Source organism: Myotis myotis, unplaced genomic scaffold (assembly GCF_014108235.1).
Source record: "Myotis myotis isolate mMyoMyo1 unplaced genomic scaffold, mMyoMyo1.p scaffold_m19_p_10, whole genome shotgun sequence".
NCBI lineage: Eukaryota > Metazoa > Chordata > Mammalia > Chiroptera > Vespertilionidae > Myotis > Myotis myotis.
Window position 1 is genome coordinate 66,463,514 of NW_023416314.1, and position 22,739 is coordinate 66,486,252.

At 43.3% G+C, this 22,739-nt stretch overlaps 1 protein-coding gene across 21 annotated transcripts in view; it reads left to right on the forward strand.

Annotated features, from left to right (window-relative positions):
* Nucleotides 1-22,336, forward strand: part of CELF1 (CUGBP Elav-like family member 1) — a 78,333-nt gene extending 55,997 nt beyond the window's left edge. For 13 of the 21 annotated variants that reach the window (XM_036325906.1, XM_036325905.1, XM_036325899.1 and 10 more), the window contains 12 exons: nucleotides 1,908-1,990; nucleotides 2,345-2,393; nucleotides 5,262-5,396; nucleotides 6,388-6,467; nucleotides 7,067-7,228; nucleotides 9,622-9,697; nucleotides 11,146-11,274; nucleotides 11,609-11,719; nucleotides 13,477-13,662; nucleotides 15,319-15,462; nucleotides 15,977-16,141; nucleotides 19,398-22,336. In XM_036325906.1, the coding sequence (XP_036181799.1) occupies nucleotides 1,908-1,990; nucleotides 2,345-2,393; nucleotides 5,262-5,396; nucleotides 6,388-6,467; nucleotides 7,067-7,228; nucleotides 9,622-9,697; nucleotides 11,146-11,274; nucleotides 11,609-11,719; nucleotides 13,477-13,662; nucleotides 15,319-15,462; nucleotides 15,977-16,104 (1,283 nt within the window). In that variant the 3' untranslated portion in view covers nucleotides 16,105-16,141; nucleotides 19,398-22,336. Of the gene's footprint in view, nucleotides 1-1,907; nucleotides 1,991-2,344; nucleotides 2,394-5,261; nucleotides 5,397-6,387; nucleotides 6,468-7,066; nucleotides 7,229-9,621; nucleotides 9,698-11,145; nucleotides 11,275-11,608; nucleotides 11,787-13,476; nucleotides 13,663-15,318; nucleotides 15,463-15,976; nucleotides 16,142-16,229 lie in introns of those variants that run through there. The other 8 variants (XM_036325889.1, XM_036325891.1, XM_036325888.1 and 5 more) reach the window with 8 other exon arrangements.
* Nucleotides 22,337-22,739: the final 403 nt, after the last annotated feature.

Here is a 22,739-nt window from a genome sequence, read left to right on the forward strand (position 1 = left end):
CAATTTAATGACTTAAAAATAAAAAGTTAAAGTGACTTAATGAGGTTGGTTTGTAATTTGGATCTTGGGTAGTCCATTTAGTAAACTGATCACATAAGGTTTTCTTTAGTGTTTTGGCTATGGTAAGCTAATTCTAATGGGAGGGGTAGGCCATGGAAAGAAAAAGACTGTCCCTGTACCCATGGATTTCTGTTATTGTATATAAAAGCCTTGCAGGCTGACTTAGCAACTAGGAGAGCCTTTTTTGTAGGTAACCTATTTGCTATAGCTTATAAAATGAACAGGAGAAGAAAGGTTGAATTGCTTCCAGATATATCCAGCAGAGTGGAAGTTTCACAGGACTGATGGTCGATAAAGCATAACCTTTGCCACTACACACACAGACATACTCTTATATTTCCAAGTGACCAACTCAGAATAATTTTCTGTGAAAGCTGTTCTACAGTGCAAATATCAACAAGTATGATTGTCATGTTTGAAAACCAGTTTAATAACAGGATCTAGAAGCAGAGAGATTAATTTTTATTTTTGGCATTCTTAACCAAAAATATAAAGTATTGTAGTTTCAGCTCTGGCTGGGTAGCTCAGGTGGTTAGAGTGTCATCCCAGTATGCCAAGGTTGCAGGTTTGATCCTAGTTCAGGGCACATACAAGAATCAACCAATGAATGCATAAATAAGTGGAACAACAAATTGGTATGGTCTTCTCCCCGCCACTCCCCCGCCTGCTTCCCCTCTTTCTCTAAAGTCTTGTAGTTTCTGAAAATGACTGGCAATATAATGTGCAGTAATTTAAATCTTAATTGCAGAGTGATTTTTAAAGACATCTGTATCGTGTCTCTTGGACTATGGACCCAAGATTTACAAAATACACCTCCTCCCTCCTATCCCCAGCAAAGATACAAAGCACAAAATTTACAGATCTCAGTTAGCACCATGTGCTGCTAGAAACATAATTATATTTGATGAGAACTAAGAGTCCCTCAAAAAAGATACTAAGAGGTTCTTGCTTTTAAATCATTTTATAATTTAAAATGATAATTATGTTTGAGGCATATGATAGAAATTGGCTACAATGTAAGGAGTGGTTTATTCTAAAAGAGAAAGTTTTTGAAAGATGAAGAGCTTCTGATAGAGGAAGAGCCACAAGTGTTTAAGGCCCCTTTTTGTCTTGTTTGTAGTTGAGTCCTCTTGCCCAGCACACTACCTGATGCTCCAAATAGGGTGGGTTGAATGGCTTGGTACTGTGACCTTTGTAAGGGAAGTCATCTTTCCCAGAGAAGTGATAGGAGCAGCTAAAGAAGAATTTTTTTTTTTTAATATATTTTATTGATTTTTTACAGAGAGGAAGGGAGAGAGAGATAGAGAGTTAGAAACATCGATGGGAAAGAAACATCAATGGGAGAGAAACATCGATCAGCCGCCTCCTGCACATCTCCTACTGGGGATGTGCCCGCAACCCAGGTACATGCCCTTGACCGGAATCGAACCTGGGACCTTTCAGTCCGCAGGCCGACACTCTATCCACTGAGCCAAACCAGTTTCGGCAGCTAAAGAAGAATTTTAATAGAACTAAGAGACTATAACAATAAAGAAAATGCATAGGAAAAAATGTGGGGTTTTTTTGTTGTTTTTTTTTTTCTCTGCTAGATTTTCTCTCTCACTAATTTTAATAAACCTTACCCTTTCTTTTTAAATTCTAATACAGGGTGGAGCAAAAGTAGATTTACAGTTGTTTGGGAAATAATTCAATAAATACTAGTGATGCAAGAATAAACTCTGTTTTGCATACTCACAACTGTAAACCTACTTTTGCCCCAACCATGTATGTCCAGGGAGTACTGAATGCTCTAGGAATTCTCTACTTTCAAAAGACTGGTTTGATTTGTGAAATGGTCTTTATTGCAGGGTGCTGTTTTGTTACGTTTTACACCCGCAAAGCTGCATTAGAAGCACAGAATGCTCTTCACAATATGAAGGTCCTCCCAGGGGTAAGAAAGCTCCTACTACGTGGAACTGTGGTGGTTTTGACACATGGCATGTACTTATTTGTATCAGATACACATTGAAAACCATTTTGGGGGAAGGGTGACTTTCACAGGAATGGATGTAAAGGGAACTTTTAAAGATGATAGGCTGAAAGTAGTTCTTCCTCAGCCAAGAGAATTTTTACTTCTTAATTCAGAGTTCTATATATTCTGATATTTTGTGGGGCAAAGGTCATGAAGCAGATGTGAGTTCAAGAGAACTCTTACAGGCTCTAGTTTTGTTATTTCTTTAGAGTCCTCATTTATATTTCTGCTTCAGTGTGTACGGCGATAATATTCACATGTTTTCCTTTTCAGATGCATCATCCTATACAAATGAAACCTGCCGACAGTGAGAAGAGCAATGGTAAGCAAGCACGTAGGCCCTCCCCTTATCAGGTTTTTTCCTAGTCTGCTGTTCTCATGGCATCTGGATTGCATTGTGCTCTAAGTAATTCCTTTTTGAGATAGAAGTGACATATAGCATTATGTTAATTTCAAGTGTACAGCCTAATGTTTTGATAAATATTGTGAAATGATCACCACAATAAGGCTAGTTAAAATCTGTCACCATACTTGATTACAAAAATTTTTTCTTGTGATGAGAACTTTTAAGATCTACTCTCTTAGCAACTTTCATATATGCAGTATAGTATTAACTGCAGTCTCCATGCTGCAGCTTACATCCTCATGACTTACTTATTTTATAACTGGAAGTTTGTACCTTTTGGGCCCCTTCACTGTCAACCATCAGCCTGTTTTCTGTATGAGTTTGGGGTTTGTTTTCTTTTTTTAAGATACAAGAGAGGTCATACTGGTATTTGTCTTTTCCTGTTTGACTTATTTCACTTAGCATAACGCCCCCAAGTTCCATCCATGTTGTCACAAATGACAAGATGTTATTCCTTTTTATGACTGAATCATATTTCTCTGTGTGTTTGTGCGTGTGCTGCGCACACACATTTTCTTTATTCAATTATCACTGTACACTTTGGTTGTTTCCGTATTTCAGCTGTTGTAAATAGTGCTGTAATGGATATAGGTATCCATGTATTTTTTTGTTAATAGTTTCATTTTTGTCAGATAAATACCCAGAAGTGGAATTGCTGGATCATGTGGTAGTTCTAGTTTTAATTTTTTGAGGAGCTGCCATACTATTTTCTGTAACGGTTGCACTAATTTACATTCCCACCAACAGTGCACAAGGATTCTTTTTTCTCCAAATTCTTGCCAACATTTGTTCCTTTCTTGGCTTTGTTTGTTTTTTGTTTTTGTTAATCCTCACCGCAGGATATTTTTCCCATTGGTTTGTTTGTTTGTTTGTTTGTTTGTTTGTTTGTTTTTTTAAGAGTGTAAGGGAAGGAAGGGGGTAGGGGACATCGATGTGAGAGAGACACACATCTGTTGGTTGCCTCACACACATCCCTACCAGAGCTGGGGATCAAACCTGCAATCCAGGTACATGCCCTTGAATCCGTGGCCCTCCGGTTTGCAGAACCACACTCTAACCATTTAGCCATGCCAGTCAGAACCCTTTCTTGGCTTTTTGATAATAGCCATTCTAATAGGTGTGAAGTGATACCTCACTGTGGTTTTGACTTGCATTTTCCTGATGATTAGTAATGTTGACCATCTTTTTATGTGTCTGTTGTTCATATGTATGTCTTTTTTTTGGGAAATGTCTATTCAGATCCTCTGCCCATTTTTTAATCAACTGGTTTTTTCCCCTCTTTTTTTGCCTTTGAGTTGTATAAGTTCTTTATATTTTTTGAATAGTAACCCCTTATCAGATATATGATTTGCAAATATTTTCTCCCATTTTATAGGTCGCTTTTTCATTTAGTTGATTTTTCTTGGTGTGCAGAAGCTTTTTAGTTTGTAGTCCCACTTTTTTATTTTGCTTTTGTTGCCTTTACTTTTGGAGTCAGATCCAAAAAAGTCATTGCCAAAACTGATGTCAAGGAACTTACCAAGTATGGTTTTCTTCCAGGAGTTTTATGTTTTCAAGTCTTATATTCAAGTCTAATCCATTATAGTTAATTTTAAAAAATATATATTTTGCCGAAACCGGTTTGGCTCAGTGGATAGAGTGTCGGCCTGCGGACTGAAAGGTCCCAGGTTCGATTCCGGTCAAGGGCATGTACCTGGGTTGCGGGCATATCCCCAGTAGGAGATGTGCAGGAGGCAGCTGATCGATGTTTCTCTCTCATCGATGCTTCTAACTCTCTATCTCTCTCCCTTCCTCTCTGTAAAAAATCAATAAAATATATTTAAAAAAATAAAATAAAATATATATATATTTTTATTGATTTCAGAGAGGAAGGGAGAAGGAGAGAGAGCTAGAAACCTCAGTGATGAGAGAGAATCATTGATCGGCTGCCTCCTGCATGCTCCACACTAGGAATTGAGGCTGCAACCAGGCATGTGCCCTTGACTGGAATTGAAACCGGGACCCTTCAGTCCGCAGGCCAACGCTCTATCCACTGAGCCAAACCAGCCAGGGCCATTTTAGTTAATTTTTGGTGTATTGTATAAGATAGTGGTTCATTGCTCTAATGTCATCTAAATTGTCTATTTTTTTTTCTTTAAAATAAGTATGGCAGATAACTGAGATAAATAAGAGTTGATAGGGAAACATCACAATATCTTTATAGTGAACTGGAATATCTTTGGTCAATATAATTTCTTATGGGTAGAAGTGAAGAGGGAAAATGAACAAATTAGGAAGGAGAACTTAGTCCTCAAGAGGATAGTCAGAAAAGGAAAGTGGATGAAGTTAGACTCTCTGTAAGGTGTGTCCTGTTTCTCTTACCATATTAATTAAATGTGCAAACTCATTCTTTAGCATAGTAATATTGCTAGTAAGAGCAAATATTACTGAGTGCTAGGCAACAACCTAAATGCTGTGCTTTTCATACCTACAGCTACCTTTGGGGTAAACCCCATTTCCCTACCAGTCAGATGAGGAAACAGGCACAGAATGGTTAAGTAACTTTCACAAGCTCATAAAGCTATTCCTTTTCATCTGAGTGCTTTCAATTATATTTTTAAGATACCATCGTTTATAAGAGGAGGTGCTAACTTATGGGGGGGAAAGGTACATCTTAAAATCTGTGAAATATGGTATTAAATGCACCAGAGCCAGGTTTCAAACCCAGGTGGTCTTGACTCCAGAGTCTGCTCTATTATCTCTTGTAGTAATAATGTTCAAGCCTTCTGTGTTTTATTCTCTTAGCAGTGGAAGACAGGAAGCTGTTTATTGGTATGATTTCCAAGAAGTGCACTGAAAATGACATCCGAGTCATGTTCTCTTCATTTGGACAGATTGAAGAATGTCGGATATTGCGGGGACCTGATGGACTGAGCCGAGGTGGGTACATTTTTTAACTTTAAAGATACTCATCTTGTCCTTGGCTGGTTTAGCTCAATGGATAGAAAGTTGGCCTACGGACTGGAGGGTCCCAGGTTCAATTCCAGTCAAGGGCACATGCCTGGGTTGCGGGCTCGATCCCCATTAGGGGGCGTCCAGAAGGCAGCCAATCAGTGATTCTCTGTCATCATTGATGTTTCTGTCTCTCTCTCCCTCTCTGAAATCAATAAAACTATATATATATATATATATATATATATATATATATATATATATATATATATATATATATATATATAAAAATACTTATCTTGCCCCTGGCCTGTGTAGCTCACTTGGTAAGAGTATTGTCCTGATATGTCAAGATTGCAGGTTTGGTCCCCAGTTGGGGTACATACAAGAATCAGCCAATTAATGCATACATAAGTGGAACAATAAATTGATGTTTCTCTCTCTGTATATATAAAATTTTAAAAGATGCTTATTTTGAATTTGGAGTTGTTTTTTTAATATGAACAGTGGAAACCAGTAATCCCTAGCCAATATGGCTCTGTCATGATGGAGAAGTTGGGCTTGAAGTTGTATGTGTAGGTCCTGTCACAACTCTTCCTTAATTTGATCCCTTTTGTATTCTCCCAACATCCTTAAGGAGTTTATATTCTGTTCTTCAGTGTCATGTATTAAAATTCTCTCTTTTTATGCTTGGAGAGGTTCTTGATGTTAAAATGGAAACACTTTCTTCGCAGGAGGAACTTGATGCTATGAATCCTCCTTTATCTTTTAAGCACTTTGTTTCTTATTTCTGCTTCCCTGGGTTTTCATTATAGCACTTACCACTCTGGTGTAACATAGTTCTCTCTTCATGAAACTCTGAAGGCAGGAACCATGTCTATATGTATTGCTAGCATGGTACTTGCTCATAGTTAAGTGCTCAGTTAATGTCTATAAGTAAGTAAGCGAATGAATGAGTTATTGACCCTTCTTTTACCAGGTTGTGCATTTGTGACTTTTACAACAAGAGCCATGGCACAGACAGCTATCAAGGCAATGCACCAAGCACAGACGATGGAGGTAGGGAGATGAATGCAAGGGGGAATTCCTTAGCCTGAGAGTGCTAGGACTTTGGGCCTTCAAAGCCCAGTGTCATGTACAACATATGGTGGTTCTAAAAGTTAAGCAGGCCAAACGTCTTAAAAGTTAAAAACTGATGATTTCTTTAACAGATTGGATGTTATTAAATGAAAGTTAAAATTAATATATTGGAACTAGTTGCCCTTTTAAATTGTCTTTTGCATGTATTAGGAAGAGAGTCATTTAGCAGTGAATGAAATTAGAATGCAGCCTGTGTGTTGCCAAAACCGGTTTGGCTCAGTGGATAGAGCGTCGGTCTGCGGACTGAAAGGTCCCAGGTTCGATTCCGGTCAAGGGCATGTACCTGGGTTGCAGGCATATCCCCAGTAGGAGATGTGCAGGAGGCAGCTGATCGATGTTTCTCTCTCATCGATGTTTCTAACTCTCTATCTCTCTCCCTTCCTCTCTGTAAAAAATCAATAAAATATATTTAAAAAAAAAAAAAAAAAAAAGAATGCAGCCTGTGTGTCACTAGAAAGGAGGATTTTTCCTTCATCCAGGAGGAGGAATTTGACCCTTTGGTTTTGGTGTTTTCATAGGGTTGCTCATCCCCCATGGTGGTAAAATTTGCTGATACACAGAAGGACAAAGAGCAGAAGAGAATGGCCCAGCAGCTTCAGCAGCAGATGCAGCAAATCAGCGCAGCATCTGTGTGGGGAAACCTTGCTGGTCTCAATACTCTTGGACCCCAGTATTTAGCAGTGAGTCTTTGTGGTTTGCTTTCTGCAGACTATGCAAGCTCCCAGCTGTTTCTTCTGCTATCCCCAGCAAACAGACACAATGGCATTCACAGCTTTAGCACATTGAAATTTTATGTAAAAATTCAGGCAATGAAGTGTTCTTTAAGTCTTGTTATTTTCTCTATCTCTCTGGTCACACATCTTTGGTTATATCTTGAGGGTTTTGGTTATATGTTGAGTTAAAGTGAAACCATAATTTTCTGATAAAAAATTTTTTTAGAAACAACTTATATCCCTACCCCCCTAGGGAATAAGATTCCTGAGGGAATCTTAATTATAAAATATCTTTTTCTATATCTCTTTCTGTCAGATGTAGAAGGCATCATTAAATACCTTGTTGATTCTCCCTGAAGAGTAGGATAAATGTTTCTTTCTGCTGATTGAGAGATCAGGCATGGACATTATGAAATAATGTTCGTATATTTGAGTTTGCTGTGTTGTAAATAGATTTCTTTTAATTTGCTCTCTTGTTGAGTTTAAGTTATATAGTCCAAAAGAGGGGCAGGCTCCACTTTATTATTAAGATTTACTAGGTCTGCAATATTACAGGAGATTTGCACTGTTTAAACCTTTAAAGGAATGCAGACAAGACAACATAATTAAAACTGTGCCATCGGTAAATCAGAATGAAAAGGTCATCTGTAAAGATACCAATGAAGGAAAATAAATGGTGAGACCCCTAGATGTATATGGGTAGTCAAAAAATATACACATAGGATAATAAGTCATCCATTCCTCATCCTTTCAAAGATTATTCTCTATGGAAACAGCAATGACGATGATTTCTGCCCCCAGTACTGAATTTTGACTAATTTGCTGCCTCCTGTCTCCATACTTCTAATATGTTAGAAGAAATCCCAGTTTCTCTGAAGTCCAAAAGTGAAGATGGTTGTTCTATTTCAATAGATCAAATTGTTTCTTAGTGCCAGAACATTGCTTAAAAGTTTAGAAAATTCAGAGAAATTTTAGTCTTCTGCCAAAATGATAATTCTTTGAAAATGATCTCCATGATACACTTTAACTTCTTAGAGAGTTTTAGAGCCTTTTTTTCAGGGAGCAGTCCCCATCCTGTTCTCGTTGCCACATCCAGCAAGTACATGGTGGTTTATGGTGAGAAGTATGGTCTCTTTAATTTAGGTGTGATCCCCTCCCTAGGAGCTATTCTCATTTAGGGAAGAAATAAAGGGGACAAATACAGTATGCACAGTGTACCAGCTGGGACTGAACACATTTCCCAAGGATTTAAGAAGACAAAAATGAAGGCATGGGTGCTAATGGGCTGTGTAAGTGATAGTGCATCATCATTCATTGAGTTTTTTCTGGAATATGTGGATTGAACCTGATCTCTGTTTGAATCAGAGTGGTGGTTTTTAATTTTTGTGGTATTGTGGACCCCTTTGAGAACATGATACAAATCATGTGTATGTGGTTTTGGGGGTTTTTTCCCCCTCATTCTGTTTCTGGAGGTTTGTAGATCTCCTGAGACCCATGGATTAAAGGGATCCATGATAGAGAAACCAAATCAGATGCTTGTGGGAATGGACAACAGGTTGAATAAAGGATCTAGAAACAAGAATACCAATTGTTCATAATGAACAGTGATTGCATTTGAATGGAGCAAATGTTTTCAGCAGGTTGATTAGATGAAGATTATAGTTTACTCTGATACAAAAGAAGATCAAGGTCATGGAGATCCATAAGCTCATGGACAGGTCCTCTTGTTACATTTATTATGGACATCCATTGAAAGAGTATGTACACTGAACTGATAAAGACTGCTTGCTTCATCAGTCATTCAGTCATCTGCAACAGTAAAGACCAATTTGGAGGGGAGTGGATATCTGGGCTCGATGGATGTGTAGCATGAGAGAGGTTGATCTAGACATGGGTCTGTTGTGGCTGATAAAGTGTGACACTAAGAAATACCCTGAAATAGTGAGATTTTATATTTAAAGTAGTTGTTTGAAATAGAAATTGGGTATCCAGATAGAAATAGAAATGGCAGGCATCCTCCACAGACACTCACCACAGTCGATTACAGAGCTGCTTGAGTTGAGCTTAGTTCCCTGCTCTACTTCTGTTGTCTGCTGTGCTGCATTCTGTCGCCCAAGCACTTGAGCTTGGCTCAGAACTCAATGAGCATTACTGTCTTCTGGGCCAGGGCTTTAGCTGTGTTGTATCGTATTGTGCTGTCATAAGCCTTATGTTTCTGTTGTGTTGGCTTGGGTTCTTGTCTTCAACGTTCTTCTCTCTGGGGGCCTCTGCACTCTCGCTTTGCTGTGCTGTAGAGTTATCCCAGATGCAGAACCAGCCCTCACTCTCACTCTTGTTCTGTTTTTTGGTGTAATGTCTAGCTTTATTTGCAGCTCCTTCAGCAGACTGCCTCCTCTGGGAACCTCAACACCCTGAGCAGCCTCCATCCAATGGGAGGTAAGTGTCTCACTGCTGTGGAGGAGCAGCAGCAGCCAGGCCATCAGACCCAGCTAACAGCAGTCTGAGAGTTTGCACCGTTTGTGCAGAAAAAAACCATTTTCCACTCACGTAAACCTGACCTAAAGTGAACGTCACAGGATTCAACTGCCTTGTCTCTAGAAGGTGACTCTCTTAGTCATTTATGCCAGATTGTTCTGGAGTTGTCTCCTGCTCCCCACTCCTTTCAAGTGCCTGTTGAGGAAGAAGATAGAAAAGAGCTGTTAACACCAGCAGACTACCTGAGGCCATTTTAATCGGGAGAAAGTTGCATGAACCCTTTATTTCCACAATAAAGTGACTTTTCCAGTGACTGAAGAAAAGCCTAAGAAATACTTTCATTCAAATAGCTTACCCTGAAGTTGCTAGAATCCAGGCAGTTAGTTTACCTCTGTGTCTTATACATCTATTTCATAGGTGAATTGCCTTTCGTTGCGGTTAACGTGCATGGAAAACTTAATTGACAAATACCGGAGTTTATAACAAAATAGAGCTCCCTAGACAAACCCGAGGCAGGTTCCATCAGAATACTTGGTGGGGTGGGGGACAGGAGCTGCCCCTCCCCTTTGTCTGTGGGATAAGGCTAGGCAAGTGCATTTGAAATTGGGGTGGTCTTAGGTGAACTGCATTAATCATATGAAAAATTTTGATAGTGGTTCACTTTGTCCCAAGGACTGAGAAAGTTGCTAAATTGTAAATCTGTGTTGTTTTTATTCTCATTAATTCTTCCCTCCACCCCTCTGCCTTTCCATCATCTAAATGGTTTGCAACACAGTGTCAGTGCAGTCCAAGTTTCTTCTCCTTTTCATTGTTGCCCAGGTTCTACTTGGAAGTTTTCCCCTCAGTGTTTTTTTCTCTCTTCTGATGATTAATCTGCTATTTAAGTGGTGGTGTGTTGTTGTTTTTTTATTCTTTGTCCTCTTGCTGTTCTCACATGTATTCTCCCCTGTTGTTCCTTCCTTTCTGGGTCTCTGCTACATTTTCTGCTTGTTCACCTCCATTTCAAAGAGCACATCCCCTGTGACGTCTGAGTGAGGGGCTCAGATGCAGGCCCATTCGATGCCACAGGTGTGGGCATTGTTGTCCTCTTGGACACCTGAGCACATAGTAGACCACTGACCAACCCCCTTTCCTGGATTCCTGATTGCCCATCCTTTTGTTACTAGTAATACTCACTTGGGGTGGTATGCTATTGGATTAGATACCTCTTCTCTGAGGAAATGGTATCAAGTTTCTTAATGAGTTGAGGGATATCTGAATCTTTTTGGAACCCTGTAACGTTGCTTTTAAGGCTTATTTAGAATATTTCCTCTTTGGAACTAGCCTTCCACTGGTGTGAGCTATTGTTCCAGGAGCGGATAAGGAGGCACTCTTATCTGCTCACTGATCTCTTGCTTTGGATGTTGCAGGGTTAAATGCAATGCAGTTACAGAATTTAGCTGCCCTAGCTGCTGCCGCTAGTGCTGCTCAGAGCACACCGAGTGGTACCAACGCTCTCACTACATCCAGCAGTCCCCTCAGCGTACTCACCAGTTCAGGTAAGCATGTAGCAGGGGCCAGTGGGCCCTTGTGTGCCTTGGGCAGAATCCTAAGAGAGGGGTATGTCATTCTGAGAGCAATAAATACCCATTTCCAAAGGGGACAGATGATGAACAACAAATTTTCAAATGCCATCTTCTAACTTGAGACACATCTGATAATTTTTAATTTCTTGTAATCATTTGTTTTTATGTCCAGCAGGAACAGTTATCAAAATTAGTAACTGAAAACTTTTTTCTAAGAGAATACTGAAGTAGTACCATTCTTGGGCTTTGGTTCCTGCTCAGAAGGCAAGTGTTGGCTTCAGATTAAGTCGTGGATTTCTTGTCGCAGGGTCTTCACCGAGCTCCAGCAGTAGCAACTCTGTCAACCCCATCGCCTCCCTTGGAGCCTTGCAGACATTAGCTGGAGCAACAGCAGGCCTCAATGTCAGCTCGTTGGCAGGTGAGAGGCAGCCCATGGATGTCATCAGGCCTTCCTTTGTGCAGGTAGCACATTATAAACAACCCTGGTAAGGGTACTGTTAGAATGATTGAGTAGCCCAGTGAACCAAAAAATAATTATGAGTTGCCCTGGCTGGGGTGGCTCAGTTAGTTGGGCATCATCTGTGCACCAAAAGGTTGCTGGTTCGATCCTCTGTCAGGGTTGTGGGCTTAATCCCTTGTAATGGGCATGCAGGAGGCAGCTGATCAATGTATTGCTCACATCTATGTGAGGATCGAGCCCACAACCCAGGCATGTGCCCCCGACCAGAATCGACCCAGGACCCTTGAGTCCACAAGCCAGCGCTCTGTCCATTGAGCCAAACCAGCTAGGTCAACTCTCTCAAAATCTTTTAAAAAATAATAATCATGAGTTATATCCCACCTCTACCACTAACCAGCTATAATTTTTGACCACCTTTCCAAAGTCATTTTCTTTCTTTTTTTTTCTTTTTTTTAAAAAAAAATATGTTTATTGATTTTAGAGAGGGGGTGGGGGCAGAGAGAGAGAGAGAGAGAGAGAGAGAGAGAGAGAAACATCAATGATGAGAGAGAAACATTGATTGGCTACCTCCTGCACTCCCCATACTGGGGTTTGAGCCCACAACCTGGGCATGTGCCCAGGAAACCTCTTGGTGCATGGGTTGATGCTCAACCACTGAACCATACCAGCCAGGCTTCAAGGTCATTTTCTTATCTATGACATGGGGATAGGATACTTTGAGTGTTATTAAGAAGTCAGATGAGAACACAGGTAAAGTGTGAGCACATTGCTCAGTACAGAGTCTGGCATGTAGAATATCCTATGTAATAAAAGCCCAGCGAACGAACGGCGGAACAACCAGTCGACCAGTCACTATGATGCACACTGACCACCAGGGGACAGATGCTCAATGCAGGAGCTGCCTCCTGGTGGTCAGTGCGCTACCACAGTGGGAGCGCCTCTTGGCTGACCTGAATGAGCGGTTGCTCCCGCTGGGAACCCCGGGCTGATGGGTAGGAACCCGGGCTGCAATCATGGCCTTCTCACCCCAGGCTCCTCCTCCTCCTCACTCCCTGCCGCCTCCTCCAGATGCCCGCAGGCCACAGAGCACTGCCACTGCTGCGGGACTGAGGCCTACTCCGCCGCCTCTCAGTGCTATTGTCCCTGGGCCTGGGCCTGGGCCCAACCGGGTCTCATGGGGAGGCGAGTGCTCCAACTCCATGGAAGATGCCGGACCAGGGAGCAGCGGCTCAGAGGGCGGGTCCACAGCCGCTCAGCTGACCGGGATGAGCAGCCCTCCCACAACGGGCTGATCCCCATAGGCCATGCCCCCACCAGCGCACGAATCCCATGCACCAGGCCTCTAGTACTCCATAATGTTGCTGCTATTGCTAATGATAGAGTTACCTACATCTTTTCATAGAGCACACGTGCCCCCTTTTGTCCCCAATCCTGGGATTCCTGTTTACCAGGTTCCAGCTCTGTGTGAGAAAGTGGCAGGAAAGCTAGAGAAAATGGGGCAAGTCATGTGTAAAAGGTGCCACATCTGGGTGTGGCATTTTTTAATGTCCCCATTAGCAATGAGCTCTGGTGAGTGTCCTGAAGTCTGACCACTCATGGATATTCCGCCTCAGGGTGAAACTAGGAGCAAGATGAAAGGCAGGACTTTGGAATTTTTCTTTGGCATTAGTTGAGTCTTTCCAATACTGTTAATTCTGTTCTCTCCCCCAACCAAGGAATGGCTGCTTTAAATGGTGGCCTGGGCAGCAGTGGCCTTTCCAATGGCACTGGGAGCACCATGGAGGCCCTCACGCAGGCCTACTCGGGGATCCAGCAGTATGCCGCCGCGGCGCTCCCCACTCTGTACAACCAGAATCTATTGACACAGCAGAGTATTGGTGCTGCTGGAAGCCAGAAGGAAGGTGAGTGCAAAGGGTGGTTGAGTCGGGCGGGGTGGCTTCTCCATCTGCACCAGAACTGAACGGCAGGCGAAGGCTCAGAGTCCTTCCAGTGGTCCGACCACCCCTTTTCTTTGACGGTGTCGAAGATGGACTGAGAAACTCCAAAGTGTGACCTGCTTTTGGAGTGTTTTCTGGATGTGGCTCAGATCAGAGCCTCTGCACCCTTCTGGGTTGGGGCTGCCATTTTAGATGAAGAAATACACCGACCTTACTGTGTCTGACACATTTGGCAATTAGGAAGCCTTCCCTGTGGGTTATAAATCTGTCAAAGGGTATCTGCTGGGTAGGTGTTCCTTTTAGCTTTAGCATTTGGTGTTTTCCTCACTTTCTGATCTGTGCTTTCCTAAGTGAGGACAGACTGAACGCTGTTAGGGCCCATGTGTTGATGCATGTGGGAAGTATGTGTTCTGATGGTATTAAGTTCAGGAGAGGCTTTCTAGGCAGTAAGGGGCCTGAAGGTGGTTTATATGACCAGAAAGCCCTGCTGACACCTCTCTGCTTGTATTTGTATTATAAGCAGGAGCTGGCAAGGTTGAAGCACTAATATGGGGAAAAGATAAGTATTCTCTCTTGCCATAGCAGCATCCTCTCCTGGGACTCCTGTTTACCAGGTTCGAGCTCTGAATCAGGCACTTATGTGCCCTAGAATGTGATAATAGGGGAACTGGTGGAACTATGCAGACAATAAACCAGTAAGAACACAGGGTATTCCAAATGATGCTCTGAAAAATGATGGATGGGAAAGGGGATGGGGAGTGCCGGGAACACAGCATTTTATATGGAATGTTCAGAGAAGTTCTAAGTTGCCATTTAAGCAGAGGAAGACAGTGATGGGGACAGAGGAACAGCAAGTGCAAAGGCCCTGAGGCAGCAAGGTTCTTTAATGTGTTTGACAACATCAGGGAGGCCAGGGTGGCTAGAGAATTGGCTGCACTGTGGTTGTAATGAAACTCTTTTTTGGTTAGAAAATCGTTGAGTAGTTGGAAGAGGAAAGCATATTCTATTTTTGAGCTCAGTGTTAATCATAGTTTAAAAAGTAATTTCTTTTTACTGAGGCACAAGTGACATAAGGTAAAATTCACCTTTTTTGTAAGATAGCTCTATGAGCTTTGATGAATGCATACAGTCATGTAACCACCATCACAGTAGAACATTCTATTACCCCCAGAAATTTCCTCATGTCCCTTTGTAGTCATTTCCTGCCCCCCACTTGCTGCCTCAATGTATTTGCCATCCCTGCAGTTTCTAGGCACAATTTTGAAACCTGTTGAGTTTATAATTTTTTTCCTCCTCTTCTGTATTTTTCTACAAGCATCTAGTCTCTGGTTTTATGCTCCACACGCAAGTCTGCCTATTTTATTGTCTCAGCACACCTTCCTCCTACAAGGTCAAATTCTCACATCCCTCAGTAAGACACAGAGCATAGCTAAACATGAGGGAAGGGACCTGTTTCAGTGAATGCCCTTCAGTTCCCCGCTTAGTATTTGGAGAATCTGTTTAGTTCTCCAAATGAATGAATGAATCTGTTTGTTGGTGTTTGGATAGTTTTAATGGGTAGGGGAGGGAGGATAAGCATGCTTCACACTGATATCTTTTTAATCAATGGATGTCTTGAAGGTCCAGAGGGAGCCAACCTGTTCATCTACCACCTGCCCCAGGAATTTGGAGATCAGGACCTGCTGCAGATGTTTATGCCCTTTGGGAATGTTGTGTCTGCCAAGGTTTTTATAGATAAGCAGACAAACCTGAGCAAGTGTTTTGGTATGTTGGTTTCTCTTCTGGTGTGTGTGTGTGTGTGTGTGTGTGTGTGTGTGTGTGTGTGTGTGTGTGTTGGGGGCTGATAAGTATTTTTACCACTGAAAAAGAAAGGGAAGGGGCTGATAGCGGAAACCTGGGATGGAGTTTGGGTTATTGTTTAACTCAGCCTTCAGCAGATTACGTGACCTCTTTTGGAGCCTGTGCGCGCCCCCCCCCCCCCCCCTTTCTGTAATGGGCTCAATGATTTCTGCCCACACTGTCTCTCCAGAGGATAAGATAAAGCAATGTATGGAAAATGGCTTGACCAAAATACTTAAAAGTACTATGTCGTTGTCAAAGTGGTACTGTTTAGGAACCTAATTTAAGTTTATGTAATATAATTTCCAGAATTCTTTTTCCTGCTGAGGAAAATTGGGATTTGAGGCTAAGCTCATAAGGTACCGCTCTTGCATAAGGAGGACTGAGAATGTCTTTGCCTGGTTATGTCCCTCACCTAGGTTTCTGCTTGGACACACAGGTTTTGTAAGTTACGACAATCCTGTTTCTGCTCAAGCTGCCATCCAGTCCATGAACGGCTTTCAGATTGGCATGAAGCGGCTTAAAGTGCAGCTCAAACGTTCGAAGAATGACAGCAAGCCCTACTGAGCGTGCTCCCCTCTGGGACTGGAGTGAGGGTCTTCTGGTAAGTTGGGGAGGAGCACCCTTAATGATTCGAAGCCCTAAGGCTGTGTGTTGACAGCCCTGGACCCTGATCCCTGCCACTCTCGCAGGCACAGCTTGCCCTGAAGACTCGGCTACTGCCTTCTGTGGGAGTTTCGCTTCGTACAGAGGACAAGTTTGTGCTTTGGTTTCCAGTGTTTTATTTTGGAGTTTAGGTGCCATATTCTGAGTTTCTTTTTTCTTTATTTAAAGTTTGCTGTGTTTGTAACCAGTATATGTTGAGAAGGACCAACATCAAACCACCCTGGGGGAGGAAAGGGAATGGAGAAACATTAAAGAAGATCAGAACTTGTCCAGAACTACCCTAAGAGAGGACTGAGTGAAACCAAAAACTGACCCCCAGAATCTCCCTGAGTTTGAGAGTGGATGAAATGAGAGCTGCCGTCCAAGAGCTGGGGATGGGAGGGTGGAACTGGTGGGGTTGGCTTTGAGGAGAGAGAGGGACTTGATGTCCACTGCCCTGCAGGTGTCAGCGGGAACTCTCCTATAGCTGCTTCTATGGAAGCACTGAGATTTTGTCCAGGGTTTCTGCCCCTCTTGCCCAAGAAGGGGCTAACAATTTCTGGAAATAAAACACCCGTTAAATTAGCCTGACGTATGCAAAAAGCAGGGAGACCCCACCCATTACCAGCTGTTCCAGCCAGCCATTGGTGTTGGGCTGGCCTTGCCAGTTTGGGGGCTGTTAGAAAGAAGCAGCCGCTCAGGTCAGTTTTAGTTTATTTCAACAGGTCATTAGACCAGGGCCCATTTCTTGCAGAGTGTCTAGGGAGACACACTGGTTTCCTGCTTTGTAGTTGATCACAGCAAGGAGTGTCCTTTCATCCCAAGCCACCGTTTTATCATGAGGGCAGAACCAAGAGGGGCTTACAGTACCTGGCTGAGGGGGCACTTCTCCTGAGCAGAGTCATCAAAAGCCATCTAGTTGGGGCAGAGGAGCCTGCTTCTTGGTGCACCTGCATCAGAAGGTCCCTTCGAGCCAGAGTACTTCATTTGCCAGAGGCCCGCCAGCACTTGGTACTTAAAAGAACTAAGAAACGCATGCTTGCCTCCTTGGTTGAGGTGTCCCAGATGTAGTATTTTCATCAAGGCAGTCCCTTCTTCTAACCACTCCAGCCCTGTCTTCTTCTCTTGGGGACAGAGGAGACAACAGGACGTTTACAGCCTCCATATGGACTTAGTGTTTATTTACCTCAGTATTATCATGTTCATTTCTGTCCACGTGCTTATAGTTAGCTCCCTGCTGCCTCCCACGGCCTTACTCCAGCTCTTGCCTGTGATCTCCCCAGCCTCTGGGCTCTGCCTCTGCTCCAAGAAATGCTGGGGGTGGAGAGCCAGGAAGGACATGCTGTTGGGAAGTGCACTTGGGCCCAGGCAGCCCTGTTAGGATATGACTTTTATTCCAGGCCAGTGACTGGGTCCCTGGGATCTTAAATCTCACCAACATCAGTCCTGACCCCTAGCAGCAGAGATGAGATCAAAGGGTTGGTTTGCTAATAAGTTGGGTGGGGACTTTCTCCTTGTCATGCTGTCCATTTGGGTCACAGACAGGGATTGACCATCTTGCTGTTGTACAGATATTTGGTTATCCCACTGAAGCTGGGACAGCTGTTCCCTTCTCATAATGATAACTTGGGTCTGTTGTCCTCTAAGAAACGTGAACATACTTCTTAAGCTGAACCACGTAAACTTGAATTCTGCGCACTGGGTGAAATGTGTCCTGTGTTTCAAGGATAAAACTGTTCCAAAGGCTTCCAGGGTCATGATGGGATTTTTTAAATAAATGCAAAAAATAAAAATGAAAAAAGAAAAAAGAAAAAAAAAATGCTAGGTTGGGGAGGCGCTGTTCTGAATCCCAACCGGCCGGAATTAAGAATGTTGTTTCTATTTTTATAGAAGTTTTATACAGCTCCGGGGTGGAGAATATTTATTACCTAAATTATATCTCTGGAAAAGGCCAGGATTTTGTAGAATCCAGAATGTGATTGTTATACACACAGGGTGCTGTGTATGATTGAAACTACTGACTTTCTGTAGCCTGTTTGCAGCCCAGCTAATCTGCCAGAGGGGGAAGGAATTAATGCTGTGAATTGGCGGAGGAGGGAGCTGTGCTCTCCAGGGTTCTGTGGTGCTGTGATCACTAACCTTCTGTTCTGTCTTCCTCCTTGGCCATCGTGGGGTTTTCCAAATCCCAGAAGTCCACTCCATTCCCACTTTTTCCCCTCTCTCCCTCCTCCCCCATTTCACCATTATTGCCCACAGATTTGTCCTGGGCTCTTGAGACCGTCAGAAACCCCTTTCCAAATGACATGAAGGCAAAGGTGTGATCAGCCTGCCTTTGATACCGCACCCTGAGGTTCCTGACCTGCTGTGGGTGTTCTTTTCTAAAAGGAGCATTTGCCCCAGCAAAGTCCTGGGCTGCTGCGGAGGCCAGCGGGTGAGACTGGGCACTTCTGTCCATTCTCTTCTCTCCTGCCCAGTGAGTTAGCGCAGCAGCACTGCCCTCGAGCACAGTTTTCTCCCCAGGCCAAAGATGGTTTTGTGCAGAAGCTGCTCCCCTACAAGTCTCCCGGTGTGAAAGGGTTCAGCTCAGAGAGTGGAGACTCGCAGTCAAGTCTTATGAAATCTTTTGCTGTTGTGTGGGGGTTTCACTTACATAAATGTGTTTTATCCTGTAGTAGTTTTTGTTTTCTACTTGGGTTTCATCATGAAATTGATTTGCCTTGAATACATCCACACTGTTCCCTGGGTCCCACATGAGTGACCAGGGCCTGCGTGGAAGCTAAGAGCTTGGATTTCTGGGAACAAAGGGCCATCCCTATAGGATTGAGGAGAAATCCTGGCCCCCTCCCCTAAAGAATTCCCCCACCCCTGGCTTCTTTCTCCCTGGGTCTTTAACAGGGAGCTGGAGAGGACACGGCTCCACACCACCAGAGATCTCAGACGTGTTTGGATGCTTCGGGGGAAATCCAAGCCTTAGTTTCCTCTGTCTCTGGCAATTGGATGTTTTCTTGGTGTCCTCCATGTCCTTTTTGACTTTTCCCTGTGTCCATTGTTAGCATGTGCAAAAGTTCCCTGTCATTGCCCAGCCCCTGCCCCGCCCGCCTCCTCATTTCAGGGCTGTACACAGTGAGTGTTCCTGTTCTCTCTCTCTTTGTTTGGATGTATTGCTCTGTGTAACTCAGTGGGTCTCCCTCTTTCTGGTTTGTTTTTTTTTCTAGATTCCTGCCGTTTGTTCATCGTTGTGCCTAAAGCATGTCGATGTGGCGTCAAGTACATCGTCCAAATCCCTGTCTCTTCAGCTTCTCTGATGCTTGAACTCTCACCTTTGACCTTGTGTTTGACCTTTGATGCTGATGTGTATTTTTATTATGTTTGTTTCTTTTCTTTGTTTTTTCTTTTTTCTTTCCTTTTTTTTTCTTTTGTGCTGCCAAATTGGTTTTGCTAGAACGACTGCTGAAGGGGAAATATTTAAACTTGCATTTGAATATAAAAAAATCTATTTTTCTAGAACTTCATAAGATAACCACTTGATTTTGTGATTCCAATTCTTTGTAATTGTCTTCAGAGCAGCCCTACTAGCACATACCGCGTAGTGTTTGTATTTCTGTGAACACACAGCCAGTCCGTTTCTAGGCTTTGTTTCTGTGTGCTTAGTTTTAAAGACAACTTTGAAGTAAACAATGAAATAAAAGATGTCACTGAAACCATTGAGGCTCCTGAGCACATTTTGCTGATACAGTTTGTGGGGCTTGAGGAGACCGCATGTGTTTATTTTTGTTTTTCTGAGTTCTCACTGCAGAAAACACCTGAACCCCTTTCCTTTTTGACAGCAGGCTGCAGCCAGCCCGCCCTTTTCCTTTTGGGGCTCTTCCTGCAGCCACCTGCAGGGAGCCTTCAGATCCTCCGGCCCCTCCCGGCCGCTGTCCCTACCCACGCTTGTTCCTATAGTCTCCACAGCAAAATGTGATGCTTTGATACTTTTTTGGTTTTTGTTTTTGTATTGTTTTTGTGCTTTTGTTTGGAATTTTTTCCTTTCCTACTAAGATTATGCCCAGAAAAAACAAGTTTTGCATGTTTCCTGCTGTTTCTTCACACCTTCTTATATATCACCTTCACCTCTCTGTTTTCTATAGTTTGTGCAAAAACTGACCGATTTAAAAGGGTTTCAAAGAAGCTGTTTTAAGTTGTTGTGGGGTTGATTATTTTTTTCAAGATTGTATTGTTTTATTTTGAAGTGGCAACTTTCTCCTCTATTGCCCTTTAGAGCGTTTGCCTGTGCACTTAGACTGTCACCTCATGTGGCCTCCAGGCCTCAGCAGGGCCTCCAGGAGGCTGGCTGCTCTGCTCAGAGATGGGTTAGGAGGGTGCCTGAGAGGCACGGGAACAGAGGTAGAATCCAGAAGGTGGCTGCAGGTGGGCAGGAGGCTTAGCACATTAGGGGTAGTGAGCATCTCGCAGCCCAGAGAAAGGAGGGTGCTCTTGACCACTCAGAGGCGGCCATCTGTGCACTAAGCGGCAGTACACCTGCCAGCGCTTTTCCTAGGTGACAAGCACAATACTACAGTCTTCACACTGTTTACAGCCCTGGCCACCAGCCACCCCACACTGGCTCTTCACCGCAGCTCTGCTCTTGCTTATTAGCTAGTGAGATGGGGTAAGGGCAGGGATTTGTTTTTTAAAATTGGGTGAAGAGCCAAATAGCTACTGTCCCTGGGTGCCAGGCAAACCAGCTCCTTGGTTCCCTGAAGGGAACTTGCCCTCCTCTCTGTGGCACCATCAGCCTCAGGGTCTTAGGGGCTTGAGTAAGAATGTGAATGGCAGTGGAAGAGCCAGGGGAGATGAGGGGTCACAGGATGATCTGTGGAGGTGAGAGGTCGCAGAGAGAGGAGTTTGTGATAGATCCACCCAGAGAAGAACTGAGCTGCGGGTGGGCGGAGAGCTGGGAAGCAGGAGTGTCCAGGGAAGGGTGGAGAGGGAGGGGTAGCCGAGGGACGGGGAGGGGTGGGGAAGGTAGAAGCACTGTTAGCATCATCCATGCTGAGGTTGATGAAGGAAGGGATCCCAGCAGAATTTCTGGTCTGGGACCCAGCGGGTTGCCTAGTATTATGCTTGAGGCCATTCTTACTAGAAGGAAAGGGCGGCCCCGTGGAGGCCCAGTGTATGATAGACTGCTGAATTTCCTGGAAGGGGCGAGTGGATGGAAGGAGGCCAGGAACCCCAGCCTGAGCAAACTGCCGTGCACCCTACAGTCTGACTGCACAGAGCTGCCTCTGTTGGCAGAAGGCACTGAGGCTCCCCTTCCTGTGTATTCAGAATCCGTGTTTGCCAATATATTTTGCTTTTAATTCCAAGAGGAGCTCTGGGAAAACCTGTGGATAAAACCAAATGCCAAACGTTGGACGTTTCCTTTTCTTTTTCTCTCTGATTGTTTTAATTGTTCTGTGGTGGTTTTAATGGATTTGAGACCCTGGAGCGGCAGCTGCCTTTCTGATTTCCAGCTGCTTTTTGTGAATAATTTAAAAAGAAAAAAAAAAGAATCTTTACATTTTGGAGACAAACCTGTGTGAGTTTTTTATTGGTACAAACGTTGTATTTAACACTAGGGGTTTTGTACAGTTTTTTGCCTTTTCTACTAGAAAACAATGTAAAGTGATTTCACAATGTGAAGAGAAAAAATTGCCACTATGACCAAACGCACAGTCTGTTCTGCAGCAACAACGGGATTCAATCAACTCAAAGTCGTGATTCAGCCGTAGAAATGCTTTTCCTTTACCTTGTTTGAGCTTTTCCTTTCTTCCCTGTTTTGATTTGCAAAAGAAAATGTCTTTTTTGTGTGAACTTGTGTTGTACTATGTAGAAAAATTATGGATTTTACTTTAATGGTTTAAAAAAAAAGGCAAGAAGAGCCCTTGTCGCTTTTCTGACCTGATCACAGTTTGTGTAGTGGATTAAAAAAGAAAAAAAAAATTGTTAAAAGTTTGGAGCAAGGGAGTATGTGTTTAAAAGAAATCTCCTTTTTTTGTGTGTTTTTCCTTTTTTCCCAATGGGGAACCTAAATCTGTTTTAATTGCACAGACACACGGACAAAAAGTCATTTTGTATCTGCCAAGTGTGGTACCTTCCTTTGTTTATTTGCTATTAAACTGTTTGAGAAGAACTGGTGTTGTCTTCAGAGTTATTGATTGTTGGGGTGGGCGGTGGGTTTGGGGGGTTGTTGGCATTCCTGGGGAGGGGTTGGGTGCCCTGATAAGGTTTCATTTTGATGTACCTGTATGTGACCGAACCCACCAAAGGCTCCTGAAAAGAGGTAATCTGCCCAGAAAACTGCCTTCTCCATCACCCTCTCTTCTTTTGCAACATTCCTGCTGAAACGGAAGTACCTTAAAATTTTGGGGGGCATCCTTAATTTTTATGCTTTTTCTATTCCCACTAGCGCTGCCACACTGAACAACTTGCCTACCCCTGTGAGTGCAAGTCCCTTCCCTGGGCTGTAGAGTCCTGTGCCCTGTAAAGCGGCTGGACAGTGTGGAGTTCAGAGCATGCGGTTCTTCCTCTAGGCC